This window comes from Panthera pardus, unplaced genomic scaffold, assembly GCF_024362965.1.
Source record: "Panthera pardus isolate Hobbes unplaced genomic scaffold, ASM2436296v1 HiC_scaffold_11, whole genome shotgun sequence".
Taxonomy (NCBI): Eukaryota; Metazoa; Chordata; class Mammalia; order Carnivora; family Felidae; genus Panthera; species Panthera pardus.
The window spans coordinates 52,502,890-52,523,978 of record NW_026526666.1 but is presented as its reverse complement, the minus strand read 5'-3'; the positions used below and the strand labels follow the sequence as shown (position 1 = coordinate 52,523,978).

The 21,089-nt window shown below is 37.7% G+C and overlaps 1 protein-coding gene across 2 annotated transcripts in view; it reads left to right on the top strand.

Annotated features, from left to right (window-relative positions):
* PDE4B (phosphodiesterase 4B) overlaps positions 1–21,089 on the top strand; it is a 525,517-nt gene that overhangs the window by 98,283 nt on the left and 406,145 nt on the right. For both annotated transcript variants that reach the window (XM_019448986.2, XM_019448985.2), the window contains exon 3: positions 5,046–5,284. In XM_019448986.2, coding sequence (XP_019304531.1) covers positions 5,046–5,284 — 239 coding nt within the window. The remainder of the gene's footprint in view (positions 1–5,045; positions 5,285–21,089) is intronic.

Sequence of the window (21,089 nt, the reverse complement as noted above, 5' to 3'; positions counted from 1 at the left end):
GGGAGTTCAGAAATCATTTTTCTTAAAAACAAATAAAAACACACAAAAAAACCCACCTTGGGATTGTCTTTTAATACTATTTGTATACTGTGTGCTCCAAGATTCTATTTTTTTGAAGAATAAAACAAAGCAATGCATTCTGTCTATAAAAGATGGACAATGATTCTTTCCTTACAGTAATAATCCCAGTCCTCCCTTGAGGCAGTCGGTTGCCACAGTCAAAAGACAAAAGATGGAGATTGTTGCATATAAGAACGTGCAAAAAAGAAAAGCACACTCAAAGAATATTAAACCTACCAGAGTGGATAATTATTACCTAATTTGCAGTGTCCAACATGCACTAGCCACATATGACTCTTAAGCACCAGTCTGAATGGCAATGTGCTGTAAGTGTAAAAATAGATCTTGGATTTTGAATATATAATAGTACAAATATAAAAAAATGTAAAAAAATTCATTAATAATTTTTTATATAGATTACATTTTGAAATGATGATATTCAGGGTATACTAGTTTAAGTAGAGTATACTATTAAAAGTAATTTCACCTGCATCTGAAAATAATGTAACATTATATGTGAACTATACTAAAAAAAAGTGATTGGGCCTGTTTCTTTTTTACTTTTTAATGTGGCTACTAGAAAATTTAAAATTATACACTTGGCTCCCATTTGTGGCTTGCACCTTATTTCTAGTGGACAGTGATGACCTGGCACTTTTCACTATGCGCCTTGACTCTTCGAGTACAAAGCTTATCCTGAATGTTAACACACACTATTTCTTCCCTCACAACAAGAGGAACTTCGCAGTTTTACATTTTATATACCACACTCTTGAAATAAGTTTTCACCCTTAAGTCAAAAATATTTTATCATATTTTTATTTATTTTAATTCAGCAAACATTTATTTAGTGATTTAAATAGTCATTTAATTTAGCACCTGTTATCTGCCAAACACTTGTTAGGTTCAAGAGCATAGTGTTAATGTCCCTTTGAAGCTTATATTCCAGAGAGGCATGGAGAAATCAATGGATAGATTATAAAATAATCTCAGCTATGATAAGAGCTATACAGAAAAGTGAAGTTGGTCAGCAGGCAAAGAATGCTTGGATGGTGAGAATAGAATGTTTATGGAGGAATAATGGGAGAAGATGATGTACGGACAGAGAGGCCATGTGGGCTGTGAAGGTGTGAGCCCTCTGAAGATCAGAGGGAAGAACATTTCTGGTAAAGAGAACAACATGTGCAAAGGTCTTTACTGCATGTAAAATACTATGTTTGTCTCTGTCAGAATAAGCAAATGCATAACCATGACTATTGTGTTTGTATAATTACAGTACACAAATAACTTTAATAGGAGACTTTATATGATGAATGACACAGGAACAGTATGCATTAAGTACTTTGTGTTTGGGAACTAAGTATCAGAAGTGAGGAATAAATTAATGCTGTTCAGGTACTAAACATGAGCAATTAATTATTAATAAAGGGATTAAGAATAGCTCAGATAGGTGGGAGTTGCTGGTTTAGGGAAGAGGGGAAAAGGAGAAAATGGATAAGAGGTAGGAAAGAAGAACCAGGAAATATGTGTGTGAGTGACACACGCGCGCGCGCACACAGACACACACACACACACACACACACACACACACACACACACACAAAGAGAGAGGGGCTGATTTTACATATAAAATATATTATTTACCTCTGGGCAAACTACTCATAAGTGATGGTGATTGCCTGCGATTAAAATACATTTTTCAAAGAAAAATTACTTTTGTTATTGTGTCATGGAGCATCATGACATTTAGTTTTCATAGGGTCACTGAGTGTCACTTGTTACTTCCCATACTTTCCATTTCTCATTTCATAAGGTTTGAAAAACTCTGGCCTATAGTCCAAAGTGAATTGTACCCAAGCTCACTAGAAGTCCTTGGAGGTACCTAATCCCATTTCCTCACCAGGAGTTTAATCAGAAGAATTCCAAAATTGGAGCAAGCTCCAAAAATGTCTTGGGATAGACTAGCAAAGCCAAAATAAAACAACAGCAGCAGCAACAAAGTTGTAACTACCTAGGAACTGATATTCCTCAATTGGACATTTCAGTGTTGCTAATTTGGTTAGTTTTTTCTTTCTTTGTTGACACATTATTTATTTTGAGAGAGACAGAGCGTGAGTGGGGGAGGGGGCAGAGAAAGAGAGGGAGGCAGGGAATCCTAAAAGCCCTACATGGGACTGGAACTCCTTAAGTTGTGATTATCCAGGAGCATGAGGATAATCCCAAACTGGGTTATTCCCCTTGGAGTTGTAGAGATAATAGGGTGAATTTGGGGTAGTATGATGCATTTAAAAATGTGTAATTTCCAGAAGTAACATTCAAATTAATGTTTCTTTCCCCCAAATCTTTGATCTGAGGAGTGGTGTAGTCAGCCAGAATCATGCTAGTTAAAATAGGAATATAAATCTAAGATCTCAAATTCAGTAATTGAGAACTGACTGAATTAGATTTTTCCCTTGAGGACATTGGCAATTTGGGGGGATTACTATATAGATTATGAGTGTGAATGTAGAGTTGGAGTAACTCTACATGGGTTAATGAGTGTTTATAAAACAATATTAATTTTTTAAATTTTTTTAATTAAAAATTTATATATATGTATATATATGATTTATTGTCAAGTTAGTTAATATACAGTGTATATACAGTGTGTTCTTGGTTTTGGGGGTAGAGTCCCGTGATTCATCACTTATATAAAAACAATATTAATTAATGTTCCCACAATTTTAAGTTATTTCTAAAAAGCCACTCCATTATGTTCTTTTGTGGCAATGCATTTTCACATTAACTGGGGTCTTTTAAAACAAATTATTTTAACTCAAGGAATGACTTCAAATTCATAAATTTGAGCCTGTTAGCAAGTCAGTGTGGGATACATTTTGTGGTAGGTATGACTTTGTTACCTTTCAAATAACAAGTACAAAACAAGTACCCATTTAGTTCATTTACTACAATTAAACCTAGTTGAAAATACTTTTCCTTTTCTAAAAGGGAAAACTATCCAATAACTTTATTAGGAGACTCTAGTGGTTAGTGGTTTAACTAAATAATGTCCTTATTTCTGTTCTCTGGTACAAATGCCCTTGCATAGCAGGTAATGTATATACTTATGACTTGCTTCCAGATAACCAGTACTTTCTTTACATGAATATTTGGAATAAGACTGATTTATAGTCAGGAGTTCTGGCTTTTAGTTTGTTCTTGAGTCTTTTCAGGAAGACTTTGTGTATTCTGTTTCATGAATTTATCTTTATGCCTTTTCAGGAAAAAAAAAAAACAACAAACAAAACCTTATATATACCAAGCTTTCCCCTCAGCCTCTAATTTGTAAAACATACATACACACACACATACACACACAGTAACTACACTAAGTGCTAGGCCTACAATGAATTTAACATAACTGGTTAGTAAATAGTGAAACGCTGACCACATCCCAGAATATTTTAAACTCTGGAAAATTATATTTTGTTTTCTTGTTGAATTGTGGTCCTACTAAATTTCAAATAAATGGTATTCCTGTCAAGCACAAGAAAATGGGGGTGGTATCCCATTTCAAGTAGAGGGTGGGGCCCCTGAAAACTGTCAGACCTATTCATACCCAAATTTCCTTCATCAAAAGGTGGTCTTGTGTGGATCAGATAAGCATAAATCACTAGAATATAGGTTTCTGTGAGCATAGATACTATGCTTCCATTTGCTGTTGTATCCTTCTTAAGTAGCTCAGTGTAAAACTATGATGGGTATGCAACAAATATTTGTTGCACCAATCAAGATAGACCTTGAAACTCGAGTTAGTTGTTCTTGTATGAACTAGGATAGGGATGAGTGGAATGGGAGATAAAGAACTTTTGTTTGTTTAAGCCTTTGGAGATATATTCCCGGGTTTTCCTAACTCTATTCTGAAAGACTAGCAGGGAAGAACCTGTCTTTTTAGGGCCACAGAATGATGTTCAGGTGAGACACCTTGGTCTGGTGATAGGACTCCATTATTCCATGTTAATTAAGATAAGAGAGTGATGGTTGCAGCTTTTGAGCTCCAAGTTGCTATCAATGGGTATTTGCATTGCTATGACATTTTCTGTCTTTGAGCTGGTATGAATGATACATCAGGGAGTAGCTCATTTGGGGCTCCTACTCCCAACAGTGCCAGGACCTACAGTCACCAAGAGATGTAGGGAGGACGAATAACTCTTATCAGTGGTTATAGCACAATGTCTTTATCTCCTCACAAGTACTTCATTTATGTCAGCATTAGGGCATGTACTGAACACATGCAGTTCAGTTCAGGGCTGGATAAAGTATACTCTTCTTTCTCTGAGCTCTTACATAATTTTACCAAAAAAAAAAAAAAAAAAAAAAAAGAGAAAGCAAGAAAGAAAGGAAAGAAAGACAAAAGGAAAGAAAGAAAAAGAAATCTCAACTCTGAGAAAATCTTTTATGGGAACAGGAATAAGTCAGTTCTCCATAATTATCAAGATCTTTCTGTCCTAAGATAGAAAATATTTTTACTTTAAAACCCTAAGCAAGAAAGGGTATGCCTTAGCTAGTGTGGTTTTCTCCTGTGTTGCAGAATGATAACATTGATTTCCAATGTATATTCAATGATAGGTTTTCATTTTAGCAAGTTAAAATAAAATGAGAAAGAAAGGAAAAAAGAAATAAAAATTTAAGAGAGAGAAAGAAGATAGAAAGCCCTCTGATCCACATACTATAACTGGTAAATATTACCTACTGTCCTAAAAATCACCAAGAATGTGCAACTGATAGTTTATTCCAAAAGTTGAAAGTTAGCCAGCCTGCCCACTTCTTGTTTTCTCGTAAGCTTTTAATGTGAGTTTTAGGTTCTGATTGTGAGATCACGAATCAGGACTTTATGAGTGACAGCTGGATCATTTAGGTTCTTATTTCACTCCGCTGTGCATCATTTTAGAGATTTGAATTTCATTCTCTTTTTCTTCTTTTTTCTCTCCCTGTGGTTCCTTCAGAATGTGAAAGATTATCTTGAATGTAGCTTGAGTAAATCCTACAGTTCTTCTAGTAACACACTTGGGATCGACCTCTGGAGAGGGAGAAGGTGTTGCTCAGGAAACTTACAGTTACCGCCCCTGTCCCAAAGACAGAGTGAGAGGGCAAGGACTCCCGAGGGAGATGGCATTTCCAGACCTACCACGCTCCCTTTGACGACACTCCCAAGCATCGCTATTACAACCGTAAGCCAGGAGGGGTGAGTAGTCTCAAAATTAAATGTCAGTTCTAAGTTTTATTTTCTGATAATTCCAACATAATCTGCTATTAAAATGTTGGGTATTTGTGAAGTAACTGAGGCTATTGACGTTTTGAGAATTTGTTTTCCTTTGGGTAGCACCCTTTAAACGGTGGAGAGATTTTCAACCTGTTAAGATTGGAAGGAACCTATCAAGGGAGGAATGAGATACATTTTTATTAATGTCAAGGGAAAACAAAATTACTGCCTATGATCAGTTTTTTTAAATAACTATTCAGTGTGCATCAATATGTTTCCATTTAGAAAAGCAAAATCATATCAGAGTACCTAAGGGAATTATGTATGTATATATGATAGGAGATATTTTTATGCTCTGCTCTACATATAATTATCCCTAGTTTCTTTTTATTATTATACCATTTTACTAACCTCAGTTTGTGATTATGTATGAAATAGAACACTTCGTTATAAATCAAAAGAGGAATGAAAATTATACTCTGAGAGATAGATGCTTGGGCTATTTTGCAGAGTCTCTATTTGTAAATGAGGCTATCTGAATCTAGGGCTGAAAAGTTAATCAAGTACATATAATCTTATAATTGTGGTTAAAATTGCACGGTGATGCTGCTTCAGATGTGTGTTTCATCATACATTTAATAATTAGCATTTTGGTTTTTTTCATTTTTTCCTCTACATAATTTTCAAATATTTTCCAAGAATGGCCTGCTTACATAACATGGGGTTTTATCATTACAATGAAAAGTGTTTTCTCTATATTTTATGTAATTTTAAATTTTAAAAATATGGTGTACTTTTTGTTTAAATCATTTATCAAGGAGAAGGACTAATATTGCATCATTAAAATCTGGTTTTTATGCTGTGCCATATACCCTTGCCACTTGGTGAGCTTCCATAGTGCTGATGCGTAGCCCAGTATGTACCCATTGACTAATGCAGGGCATTTTTTAGTTGCTGGTTCTCAAATACACTAAGAATTAGATCACTGGGACTCCAGCTATTATAGTTACTGGCATGAAATGGTTCGTCAGACAGTCTGTATGTGATAGATAGAGAAGCATGGTAACATACCATAGGGAGAACGGGTTAAAAATTTGTAAAGCACTGACTTACCATCTTCTGTTGAGCTGAATTAACATTAGAATTGTCATAGCCAATCATTGAGAACTAAAATGGGCATATCACTCCCGGATCGCTTACTCAATCGCATAGCTCATGTAATTAGTCTTGGTTATGCTTCTGCAGAATTGCAGATTTGGAGTTGTAAAGAATTCCACAGATTTATTTTTCAGCAAGTTGGCACTGGTACAGTTGTACCAGTTGTTACAATTTTGAAATGCTTTCATACCAGTTGGTAAATGTATGCTTTCCTGAGTTCTCTGATTGCCCCTTCTAGCATCCCAGACTCTTTCCCAGAAGTAAATTCCTCACAATCCAGCACCTAAGGGGGTGATGACTGGCACAGCACGGATCTGGTTTTGTCAGGTGTTGATGACATACTTTATCGGATAACAATCTGGATAAAATGTACCTTGTAAATTTTGAGTTTATCTAACTCAAGGACACCTTGAAAGTTGTGGAATTGTCCTTCCCATAGAAGTATCAAATCCTGCCTGACATTTGGGACATGATTGTCTATCTCTGTCAGTTGAGTGTATTAGTTTGTACAGCGACAGTAATAATACTCACCTCATGGGCTATTGTGAGGATTAAATATAGTAACCTCTGTAAGATACCTACCTTAGTAAAAAGCACATGTTAGGTTATCAACAAATGTTAGTTTCTGTCCCCTTGAATATTATCCAGTAAACCCTTTTGAAAACTAGAAACCATGTCTTAAGTTATCAGCAGCCTCATGCAGGGTACCAGTAATTTAGAGTGAAGTGGAAGATTTAGCCATTATCCAGGGAGTTTGTGTTGTGCAGTCAGTAACACTACATATTAAGTAATTCATTCATAACATGTCTTTCATTTCAATTACCTGGATACTTTTTAATATATGAGAGAGTATCAGTCATTGACTCTACATTTATTTTTAACTGTGGGTATAAAAGCATTGCTATATATTCCTTAAAAATGCTTTCACTGGAACATGCATAGTTGCACACTGGTAGAATTGCTGGCTGAGGAATCTGATTGAAAGACATTTGATTAGAAGTGAGGAAGTCGAGCTCCAACTATCACTGTCATCAACTTGATGCAAGTTCACAGATGTCAGGGATGCAGCCTCTGACCATGTGTGGGAAAGAATTATACTTACCACTTAGAGCACTGAGAATATGGAATCAATCTCCATGTCTAAACCAGGGGTGAGAAAACTTTCGTTGAAAGGTCAGCTAATATTTTTGGCTTTGTGGGCCTTGCAGTCTTTTTCATGACTATTCAACACTACTGTTATAGTGTGAAAGTAGCCATAGATAATGCATGATGAATAAATGTAGCCGTGTTCCAGTAACACTTAATTTATACAAACAGGTAGCAGGCTAGATTTGGCTTGCCAGTCAGTTTGATGACTCCTGACCTAGACTTAAAAAAGATCTCTAGGACATGACTCCTACTCTGGTATTGCTTTGACAGTTACAACTGGGTGAAACTTCTCTTGAGCTCCTGGTCGTTGTGCTAAATGTGCCATAGATAAGGGGCCATGTGCTAGAGATTAGATTTTTAAAGCCAGTGAAGGAATTTGAGTGATGCAAATGAAAGGTAGTGCCAAGTATATATAAGGTTAAAAAGAAAAACCCTGATATAAATTTAGCTGTTGTTTGGAGAGAGCACATTGATGACAGAACTTGGCCGTCATTGAAGGCAAAAGGCCTGGAATATAAAGACAGTGGTTTGATTTACCATAGAGAAAGAACAAATTATAAATGACCTGTGTCCAACTGAGTGAACTTGCATCCTATTACCTTTTGGGTAAGGTTCTTCATCCCACAGAAACCCAAATGGACACACAATGGAAAGATAATACCTAGTTTTCAGAGTTGTGATGAAAATTAAAGATAACATGTGTGATTTACACTTTAAAAAATCATAAATTAGAGCCGAGGAAGAAAGGATAGCAATAAAATATCACTCTCTATATTTTCATTAGTGAGGAAAGAGAGAATGGAAGCTGATTGGAGAAGATTCAATGAAGGAGAAGTGCTGTAATGTGGAGACTTACCTATGCTGAATGGAAGGAACCAGTAGATGGGGAGACATTGAAGATAAGAGAGATGGGCAAAGTTGGTATTGAATATACTAAGGAAGGTACAGGGGGAAAGATGAGTTTCAGACAAGATTAGAAATCTCTTCTTTTGAAATGTGTAAATCCAAGGCAGAAAAGAATGAATATATTGGAAATTACAAGAAGAGAATTAGGAGAACTTCTTTTCCAAAGATCTCTACCATCAATGTTTATCAAATATTAGAGTGCATCAGAATCCCCTTGAAGGCTTATTGAAAAACAGATTGCTGGACCCCAACCTAGAGCTGAGAGTCTGGGATAGGGCTTAGAATACATAGTTCTAACAAGTTCCCAGATGAAACTTCTGGAACTGACCTGGGGTCCACATTTTGAGAATTCTGGCCTAGATTTTCTCAATGAAGTAGGAGATTAGGTCATTTGCTGAATATAAGGTCAGTGGTCCTTCCACTTTCCTTTCAACCAAAGGTATACATAGTTCCAGATCACCAAGCATGAATTTTTATTTGTGGTATTTCTTTTTTCTGTGCCACGCCAACTGACCTGTGGAGCAATTGAATTCCCAGGTATTAGATAATAGTACTGCTTTAAGAATGCTCACATCTTGGAGTGCCTGGGTGGCTCAGTCAGTTAAGTGTCTGACTCTTGATTTTGGCTCAGGTCATGATCTCACAGTTGTGAGATCAAGCCCTACATCAAGCGCTGCGTTGAGCCCCACCTTGGGCATGGAGACTAGTTAAGATTCTCTCTCTCTTTCTCTTCGTCTGCCCATCCCCTTGCTAGCATGTGCTTATTTGTGTTCTCTCTCTCCCAAAAAAAAAAAAAAAAAGAAAGAAAGAAAGAAAAGAAAAAAGAATGCTCATATCTTAATGATGCAATAGAAATATTGTCAAGTGAATTTTCAGTTGGATAGGAAGAAGCTGCGAGATGAAAAAGTCAAGGATTCTTGTTTGAGGGTTTTCCTCATGGCGCACTTTTTCTTAAGAAGGCCTGGCTTCTCCTTTGTCATGCTCTCAAAGAAGATTATAAATATCAGTTTGCTTGTCTCCCATCTCTGTCTGCCTGAGGGCTGTGCTTTGCTTCTCTAAATGTTTCAGTTGTGAACAGGATGATTCTATTGGGAATCTATTAACTTAGGTGTAATATCCTTAATGTTCACTGTCCCAACTTTTACCTCCACTGGGGAGAGTGGTGCCATTTCCCTGTTGCTGTGTGGAGGGCTGGAAGTCATTTCAAGTGTTCTCGTTATCACAGAGGGGGAAAGTGGTCAGTCTGCTGAGGTGGTGACTCAGAAACACAGGATGTGCTTTGTTGTTCCTACTCTGTGCCACAAGTTTACAGTCTGATGAGGTTTTCAATAAAAATATTTTATATTTTTGAGCTGCTTCTCCAGTATAGATCCTAAAGCCCCATTTTAGAGATCAAAATGCCCACAGATGCTGCATGCAAATGCCATAGATTCAACAAAAGGTGGTATGAGGATGGGAAATTGATGACACGCACATCTGTTTAGCTCCCACTAGGTTTTACCACCCACTCAAATACTTTGACTACAGAAACTGTGTTTGTGACTTGTGCATTGAGCACTGCAATCTACGTGTCAGCAGTACACAAAGCCCCCTTCCCTTGGGTCCCCATGGCAGGTATGTGAGATAATGGACAATGATATACAAAATCAAGCATCATCCCTCCACACTTCATTGCATATATATTTTATCAGTCAGGTCAAAATTATATTGGAATATAGGAAGTGCAGGCTTCATGTAGAAAGTACTTAGGATCTAGTCTCTCGGATTATGATAATTGGTGTATGGCTTTACAGAATAGATAGTATTCTCACTATGATACACCATAGTATACAATGTCCTTTCCGTCTCCTCTTTTATTTAAATTTAATTCCACAACAACCCTGTGAGGTGGGCATTATTTCTTAAGGTAAAGCAAAAACAAAAACGATTTCAAATAAAGTATAATCATTGGAATAAAAGGCTTCATAATACAGAAAGAATTGATTTTGAAGTTTGATGGCTGACAGCTTTCAATTCCCTACCTCTCCCCTTTGCCTCACATCTAGGAAAGAGAAGAAAATATGGAACCACCCCCTTAACCATAATAAAACACTATATCACTTTCCACCTCCTTCTAAACTTTGTTTCTCTTTAGATAGAACCTGAGGTCTTCTCCTTGGGGAATTCTTTCGCTGTTTACTATGTGAATAGTAAACTTTATTTCTTAGATGTTATTCCTATGTGTTATTCAGCCTGACATCCATAAATTCTTGGGCAGAAGGAGCCCAGCTTCCAGCAGGGGATACTAGATACCCAGATAAAACAGGGTTCTTAGTTTTATACAAGGTAATGGTGTTTTATTCCTTCAAACTTGTTGTCATTTAAGACAGCAACAAAAAAGTATTGTGATTAACTCATGGCCAAGAACTGAAAGAGAAACAAGACATGGTCTCTGCCCTTCCCTTTAGTGGTTATAGCCTCATAATAGAGGAAGATGTAAATTTAAAAATCACAAAATAATGTCAGAGGTAGTATGTACAACTTACTGTGGGAATGGAGAAGAGTGAATGGCTGTTTTTTCTGGTTTGAACAGTATGTGTGTAGAGACATAAAAGTGCCAAAGAGGATGGGATGCTGAAGGAACTATATTCAGCTTTATTTGGCTGGAGAACAGGGTGAGTGTGCTGAGATGCGGTTGTCAAGGCCCTTGAAGGCTCTGCTGGTCCATTATCCTGAGGATATTGGCAAGCTATTGAATGGCTTTCAGAAATGAAATAAAAGAAGAATGTTTCTATTTTCAACAGTTTACTTCAATAGCGGTGTGGAAGATAGATTGGAATGGAGACAGAAAAGTAATTTAGAAGGACACTGCTTATGTCCAAGTGAATGGTGATGATGGCTGAGTCAGAACAAAGGCAAGGAAAATGGTCAGTGTAGCAAGATTCTCACACAGAGAGTCATGACTTCAAGACTTTTCTTTCCAGGAAGCAACTTTATTCATGCCGGCACAGCTCAGCTGGGTTCATACCAAACTGAGCCCCAAATGCCACATGGCATAGTTTTTTTTTACATTTCCTATTTCTTTGTGTCCCGTATATGGTAACACACAAACATGCAGTCTGATTAAGCGGTCTTATGTTACAAGGTCATGAGGGATGTTTTCATGTATGCGTATAGCCTGGTTGCCTTGAGGGGTTTTTTTTTGTTTTTGTTTTTGTTTTCATTTCTTAGGGAGGGGACCTTACCACAAGAGGAGGACAAAATGTACTAGGTACTGTTCTAGGAGGTGGGATATAAGGTGAAAAAGGGCAGAGAAATTCTATTTTTATGAAGTTTGCATTCTAATGGGTGTGTGAGAGAGAACTCCCTAATATTCATTTTTCCTTCTCTCCAGCTGTAAGAAAAGTCCAGAGTTATAACCGAGCACATGGCTACCCAGGAAATAGACTGTACCTTTCAGACTTTCTTGCAGGTTTCTCTTAGTCTAGGTAGAACCTAGGTTCTGGCCAGAACATGCCCTTAAAATAAAGAGGCATCCTTCTCCTTCCACTGTCCCCTTTGCTACTAGGTCAGAATGGGTATGCAGTGGTGGGATTTCTTGTACTGCGTGGCCCAGGTAAAACCACAGGGCTCATGGAGCAGCAAAACAAAAGGGCCCTGAGCATGTGACAACTTCCTGGAAGCTTCCACACCAGACTAATGTGAAGCAGAATAAAATTCTGTTGTGGTTTTGGGTTTCTGTCTGCTATAGTAGCTGAACCTGTTTTGTAAGTAATACTGGGAGAGACAGATGATTATAGTTGAGGTTAAGCATAAAGGGGATGCCCAGATCATGAATCCCACAAAGCAGTCATCTAAAAATATAAATAAAATAGGTAAGTAAGTTATATATAGCTGAATCTGTTAAGCTTAACATACTTTATTATTATTCAAAATATTATTATTCTATTAGTATCTACTATTATTCTAATAATAGTATTGTCCAAATACTATTATTAGAATAATAGTATTATTCAAAATACTTTGCATGTAAGGAAGAGGTTTACAGAATGCCCAAGCTAGTCATTCGCTTGCTCCTCAGACAAGAGAGACCCACCTGTGCAAGGAATTTACACTTGGGTGTGCCAGCCAGTGTGATGAACGGGAGACTGGCAGCTGAATATCTCTTCACTATGTCTTCTTCTCATCTGATGTACTTCATTATGTCATCTTACTATCTGTTGTACTTATTAATCCTATCTCAAATAAATTGGTTAATTAATAGAAAAGACATGAGTCTGTCGAAGTACAAGCTGATTACAGTAGTGATTGTAATAACAGAAAACTATAGACTGAAAACACGTGATGAAGGAAGCAAACAGGGTGATGTGATAGAGTAACTGTGAGCTGCTGAGCAAAGGAATGATACTTTAGATGATGTAGTTAGGAAGACCACTAAGAAGAGACAATGTTTGATTGATACCCAAATGATAAAAACCAGGCGATTTGCGAAAAGTATGTGGGTGTGTGTGTGTGGGTGTGTGTGTGCTTTATAGGCAGAAGGACTAAAAATATAAATGCCCTGAGGTGGGAAAGGGCCCAGTGTGTTTGAATAGGAGAAAGGAGGCCAGTGTGGCTAGAGCACAAAAGGCAAGGGGGAAGAAGAATAAGACTGGGATTTGGGAGACAGGGAGCAGCTAGATCGCCTGGACATTTATGGGCAATAGTAAGGAACTTTATCGTATTTTGAGAGCAATGGGAAGCTATTACAATGTTTTAAACAAAAATGTGACATGAACTGACTTTCCAAATGTGGTGTTTTGGAAATGGGTATATAGGTAATGGGTACAATAATGAATTGTAGTGGAAGCAGAGACTATTGCCGAAAGGTGCTCCAGAACAGGGTGATGCCAGAGTAGATTGAGAGAAGTGAAAGAATTTGTGTTGTTTAGGAGACTGAGAGGGCTTGCTATGGAATGCATGTTGAAGTCTGGGAAAGGGAGGAGTCAAGCCCCAATGCTGTCCTTTTTGCTTGAGCAGCTGGGTCAGCAGTGGTGCCCCATTTGTTGAAACTGGAAACACCTGGGGAATGATTTTTAGGGGGTAAATCAAACGACCTGTTTTATTTCAGGAGAATTCTGGCAAAAATTTCCAAGGGATCTCTTATGGGCCATTGGTCCCATAGCCGAACCAGGCTCTTTAATTGATTACAGCAATGGTGAGCCATCAAAGAGGCTGGCCCTGGGTGCCATCAGGGGAGTGTTACACTCTAAAGAGTACATTATATATCATTAACCTAATCATTGTTATTGTGACCGAGAATCAGTACCTGGCTTCCAGTTGTCCCTGGGATGAGCAAGGAACTCTTCCAGTTCAGCTGTAATATAACTTCGTGTTACACACGCACCCCTTCTTAATTATACACTGCTCATCATCATTCCTTTTCCTGAATCTTTTGCACCATTTACAGAACAACAACAAAAGCAAAAATACAAATACTAGGGGCTCCTGGGTGGCTCAGTTGGTTAAGTATCCCACTTCAGCTCAGGTCATGATCTCACAGTTCAGAGTTCAAGCTCCTCATCAGGGTCTGTGCTGACAGGACCGAGCCTGCTTCAGATCCTCTGTCCACCCCCCTCCGCCTCTCCCCTGCTCACATGCTGTCTCTCAAAAATAAATAAATGTTAAAAAAATACAAATACTAGGATATTAATTATTTGTTTCATCCAACAGGGTCTAGATATTGCTTTAAATAGTTCAGTTTTCCAAATATCCAGCACAGATATGTTTGGAATCATGCGCATGTTTATCAACCCTTTTCCTTTTTTTCATCACCAAAATATGAATTTCATGTAAGGTGTCAATAGGTTAATTTAATATAAAGATTAATTGGTTGTCAGGTAAATCTAGTTCCTCCTCTGGCCAATCAGTTTCCATTGGAAGAACAACATTTGGGAGTTTTAATTTAATTTCCCAATATACTTGATCATTGATATCAGTGTTATGATAGTTTTTATTTATTTATTTATTTATTTATTGACTTATTTGTTTATTTTTAATTTATATCCAAGTTAGTTAGCATATAGTGCAATAATGATTTCAGTAGTTTCCAGTGATTCATCCCCTATATATAACCCAGTGCTCACCTCAACAAGCATCTTCCTTAATGCTCCTTACTCATTTAGCCTATCCCCCCCACAACAGCCCCTACAGCAACCCTCAGTTTGTTGTCTGTATTTAAGAGTCTCTTCTATTTAGTCCCCCTCTCTGTTTTTGTATTATTTTTGTTGCCCTTTCCTTATGTTCATCTGTTTTGTATCTTAAATTCCACATATGAATGAAGTCATATGATATTTGTCTTTCTCTGACTAATTTCGCTTAGCATAATACCCTCTAGTTCCATCCACGTTGTTGCAAATGGCAAGATGTCATTCTTTTTGGTTGCTGAGTAATACTCCATTTATATATATACCACATCTTTATCCATTCATCTGTCGATGGACATTTGAGCTCTTTCCATATTTTGACTATTGTTGATAGTGCTGCTATAAACATTAAGGTGTATGTGCCCCTTCAAAACAGCACACCTGTATCCCTTGGGTATATACCTAGTAATTTCTGGGCTGCAGGGTAGTTCTATTTTTAATTTTTTGAGGAACCTCCATACTGTTTTCCAGAGTAGCTGTACCAGTTTGCATTCCCAGCAGAAGTGCAAAAGAGATCCTCTTTCTCTGCATCCTCACCAACATCTGTTGTTGCCTGAGTTGTTAATTTTAACCATTTTGACTGGTTTGAGGTGGTATCTCATTGTGGTTTTAATTTGTATTTCCCTGATGATGAGCGAAGTTGAGCATTTTTTCATGTGTTTGTTAGCCATCTGGGTGTCTTCTTTGGAGAAGTGTCTATTCTGTCTTTTGCCCATTTCCTCGCTGGATTATTTTTTGGGGGGGTGTTGAGTTTGGTAAGTTCTTTATAGATTTTGGATACTAACCCTTTATTTGATATGTTATTTGCAAATATCTTCTCCCAATCTGTCAGTTGCCTTTTAGTTTTGCTGATTGTTTCCTTCACTGTGAAGAAGGTTTTTTTTAATCTTGATGAGGTCCCAATAGTTCATTTTTGGTTTTGTTTCCCTTGCCTCCAGAAACATGTTGAGTAAGAAGTTGCTACAGCTGAGGTCAAAGAGGTTTTAGCCTGCTTTCTCCTCAACGATTTTGATGTCTTCCTGTCTTACGTTTAGGTCTTTCATCCGTTTTGAGTTTATTTTTGTGTATGGTGTAAGAAAGTGGTCCAGGTACATTTTTTTTTTCTATGTCACTGTCCAGTTTTCCCAACACCATTTGCCGAAGAGACTGTCTTTTGTTATGATACTTTTAAAAAAATCAAATTATTTTTACTAATGACTTCATTATTATACCAAATAGTTTTACATTATGAATTAAGCTAAGATCATTACAGAATGTCAGTTAGAATTAACTTCCCAGCAGACGTATCCCTTGCCTATATAACAAATTGTCATGGATTGGAGTATTAATTTAAGGGTCAGATCTCAGTAAATTCTGATTTCAAGTCTCTTATCAGCATAATCATATGCCTGTTTCATACTATAAGATTGCACTGATTAAGGTTGCCAGTAGACCTTATGTTTAAGTGATACCTATTTCCCTTAATCTCTAAAATTCTAGTTAATTGTTATACATTTCCAATTCTGACTAACTGTACTATTTGGATATGTTTGCTTTTTGTTATGCATAGGGAGTTGGCAGTTAGTAAGCACCTAAGCAAACCATGTTCTCCATTTAAGAATTGTATTCCTTGTACTTTTGCTACCCATACCCTAGGCCATAGTCCTTTAGATACTTCTGATTCCATTTAGAGGAACATACTTAACTGTCTCTCTTTGGTCAGAATTCATGCTGCTTCCCATATTTGTACTCTAGTAGGTTAACTATCTATTAAATTTTTATCCATTTTAATAAAGCTGTGCTATTTGTCCAGGCCACTTGCCACTTTTTTCCTTGATCCTGAAACAGCATTCCTTTTAAGCAGCAAGTACAGAGGCCAATACATCTTTTTCCTTAGTATGACTCTTTGTATTAGGGTCAAATTTGGCTTGTCCTGTAGCTTCTAGATGTGTGTCAGCTTTCCCAGTATTTATTTAGAGCATTTTGGCCAGGACTAGTTCCTTTAACAAACATGTTATTATCATGGAATGTGTATTGCTTAACTACAGGTTGAATATATATTTTGGAACCAAAATATGTGGGGAATTTGAGTTCCCCATTTAGGTAGTAGTAACCTCCAGGTATATTTTGTTGAGTATGTGCATTTTTAGGTGAAGGTCCAATAAGTTCCAAGATTTTTCAGATGTTAAGAATTATGGTTCTAGGATAATTTTTTATTACCTTTATTGATGCTCTTCCAGTCACTCATTGGATCACTCATTTCTGAAATATTTGTTTCCATATTATTTTCCAAGATTGAGAGTATAGGAGGAATATATTTATTTTTAAAAATGATGCCTTTGGGGCATTGTCAAGCAATGGAAAATATTAGTCTAGCTCAAGAGCAAGATTAGGTGTAGAAATATAGATTTGTAAGTCTTGAGAGATAAAATGATAGTTGAATTTTTTATAGATAGGGAAATGGAATCCCCAAAGGAGTTTCTAGAATAAGAAAAGGACCACATCTGAAAGGAGGGGGAAGACAAAGAATGAATGACGACAATGGAACATGAGCAGCCCTCACAATACAGGAATAAGGAGACCTGAGTTAGGAAAAGTGGAGCAGTTAAGGTTTTCATGTTGCAGATAAGTCAAATAAAATAAGGGCAAGGAGTGTGAACTGAGTTTTGAATTGATGATTTCCCATTACTCTACTTTCAGCTCTATGAATACAGTGGTCAAGGTTCCAAAATGGGGGACACTCCTACGAGGAAACACATTAAGAGTACTACTATACTTAAAGCTATAGCTGCTATCTGGTCACTTTGGTTTCCTTTTGCCAGTAGACCAGTAAGCAAAAAAAAGAAGTTGCCATATTGACAGGGTTAATGGACTCTAATCATCAAGAGAATGTAAAGCTATTGTTAACTAATGGAGATAGGAAGCACAAATACCCCAAACAAGTCACAGAATAATGGTGAACAAGGCCACTTCTACTTCTACGCTTGGTTCCCTGACACATATATTCTCCTACCTGGGGCTATATAACCATGTAACCGTGATTGGTTTAAAGTGTATACCTCATCCTAAAGGATAATGTCTCATCTTACAGTGGTGTCTCTCCACAATGTCACTTCAGTTGCAACTTTGAGTCCATTACATTCCTTTATAATGGAACTCCTAGATGCTATGGTGGTAGTAGGATCAGTGTATCCCTCGGTTATTTCCCCTCCACCATTTCTCCTTTGCTGTAAAGTGATCCCTTAGTCCAAGTTGATATCATATGTGATTCCAGTTTGGTCCTCATACACTTTGAATCCTTGGGTAGTGGGCTAGCTGAGATCTTGTTGGTAAGAAAGGTAAGCCCAGACCAAGGATGTATGTTTGACATGACTAGATTAAATACAGCTTTTTCCTGAGTGAAGAGTTTCCTATATAATCAATTTGCTACCAAGTGGCAGATTGGTCTCCTTGAGGGATGACCTCTGCATTGCTCTCTGTTGCTGGCAGGCCCAATATTAAGGAGCAGTAGTTGCTAGATAAGCTTTCAAGAAGTGGAGTCCATTATGCTGTTAGGTACATTCATATTCTCCATCTCTACCACTCTAGCTACTCTGTATCACTGATGAGGCTTCAGGGCGGCCAACTACAGAGACCGGCTGACATTTACTGGCCAAGTCATCCTTGATGTTCGTAAAGTTTATTCTGCAGTGGATTCTCTGGTTGGCAGGAACATGCCACAGGACAGTCTCCATGCTTGGTGCCCACTCCCATAAGCCCATCACATGCATCTTACTCAGACCTTCTTATACCTAGTTTTCAAATCATGCTTGTTCCAGGGTCCTGACCAGTCAGCCAAGTCATTAGACCATATATCCCAATGCCAGGCCACTTCTCTTTTCTTCCCTAATTGCTATTTTTCAGGACTACTCTGTAGTACAAAAGCAATTTATTTTCCCTTACACCCACATACTGGACCCCAGTCATCTATAAATATTAGACTTTTCCCTTCCTCATCAACAGGTCACAGAAAACCCTCCATGAGTACATAGGTATGAAATAAGGGAGAAGCATTGCTGCAGCAGTGACAGATGACATGAGGACTAGGGACATATATTTGTCCAGTTCTCTTATACTCTCTGAACCTACTCAAATTTGATCCCAGTTGTGTCACATCCATATTATGGTGGATTGCTGCTGGGGTCACCTGACCTTATGATTGGTTGGGTCTGTTAGCATCACTGGTATGCTGGGAAATGTTCAAAATAATCATCTCTGAAAAATACCACCCTGGTTTGTAGCATTTGCTGTTTTGTGGTATAAATATTCCCACCATGGCTGATTTCAAGCTGCCAAAATGATGTCACAGAATGTGGACTTGGGGAGAGCTGTGCTGGTATAAACCGTCTCTAGCACATCACCGTATCCAACCAGTGATAGAGGCTCTGGCCACTGAATATCACTTGGGGTCCAATGTTTTGATCCTGTTTTTACTGAGGCCAAATGTCATGCTAGGAATTGTTTGTCAGTAGTTTTTACTTTTCCACCACAGACGTCATAGCCTTTCTCTAGAATCCTACAAATATGTACTATACATAATATATTTTGCCAACACAAATAAGTCTAGTACTATGAATGATGTGGACCAAGCAATAATCCTGGACCTTATGCAGAACCTTTCTTTGCTCTGGGCTCCACTCAAGGCTAACAGCTTTCTAAATCATCTGACAAATAGGTTATAGCAGTATTTTCAAGTGTGTTTGTTATATGCTGCCTCTCAGACCTAAAGAAGACTGTCAAGCGTTCTGATTCTTTTTTAGTGTTAGGAGTTGCAAAATAATAACTTATGTCTTACTTTTGAATATTCTAGGATGCTTAGAACACTGGACCCCTAGAAACTTTACCTGTGTGGCAGGGTCCTAAATCTTTCTGGGTTTTGTCTCCATCTGGAACATGAATGTCCAGCACACTTGCTACTTCCTGCTCATTAGGTATGACTGACATCGTCAATATAGTTGGCCAGTGTGATGATCTGTAGAATGTTCAGATGACTGAAGGTTCTTCTGACAATATGATAACGAGAGCAAGAAAATTGACATAGCCCTGGGGCAAGACTGTAAATGCACTGTTGTCTGTCCATGTGAATGTGAGCTTCTTCTCATTCTTCTTCCTTAATAAGAATGAAAAAGAAAACATTTGTCAGTTCAATAGTGACATATCGAGTAGTCAAGATTACTAATCTGCTCTGGTAAATATACCACATCTGGTAAAGCAGCTGCAATGGAGGTGAATGCTTGGTTAACTTGTGGTAGTCTATTATAATCTTCTGTAGATTATTTAGTTTCTACAGGGACAAGACTAGTATCTTAATAGGGCCCTATTTGGGACCACCACCACTCCTATATCCTTTAAGATTTTGAGGGTGACACTGGTTTTTGCCATGCCTTTGAGATGGTGTTATTGGTTGAATTGTATCCTCCAAAAGATGTATTGAATCCTAATCTCTTGCACCTGTGAATGTGACCTTATTTTGAAATAGGGTCATTGCACATGTAGTTAGTTAAGATGAGGTCATACTTGAGGAGGGTGGGCCCTTAATTTAATATGACAGGTATCTTTATAGGAAGAGGGAAATTTAGACACAGATACAGATACACAGGGAAGATACGTAGAGGGAAGATGGAAGAAGGCAGAGATTGGAGTTATTTTGCCACAAGCCAAGGAATGCCTGGGGGCTGCCAGAGCTCGGGTACCTGGAAGCCCTTAGAGGCTTTGGAGGGAGAATAGCCCTACTGACATCTTGGTTTCAGACTTCTAGCCTTCAGAAATCTGAGAGAATAAATTTCTGCTGTTTAAAACCCCTCAGTTTGTGGTACTTTATTATAGCAGACATAGGAAACTAATACAGATTATTATACAGATACAAATATTTAAAAAAAAATATTATCCTCCTGGAGGGAGGGTAGGAATACTTTCAGGATCTTCCTCATGGCCTTCCTACAACAACATTCAGGGAATGAAGTTAGATTTCTGCCAATTGCTAAGTATATTCATTCCAATTCCATGTTTGGAGACCAGGGAAATGACCATCAGTACCCACTGTAAGACATGGTTGGGACTCAGTTTCTTTGCTGACTTCCACATACCTCTACTCTTAATGGGAAGATCATGATGGTATTTGGGGTCTTTGGCTCTCAGTTCGATCTGTATTCAATAGTTTTGAAAGACCTGAGTAATCCACAGAGCTATCTGTGGTGTTATGGGATTTTTTTTCTTTAGCTGATATGTTCTGGGTCAGAGAACTGGGCATATGAACATAGCTCTTCATTGGGGGTGGCTGACCTCAAACTTTTGCTCATGCATTCTTGATCCCCATTGCAGTATGTGTGTGTATATGTATGTATACGTCTATGTATATGTATACACCTTTTTTGGCTGCCTATCTGTCTTGC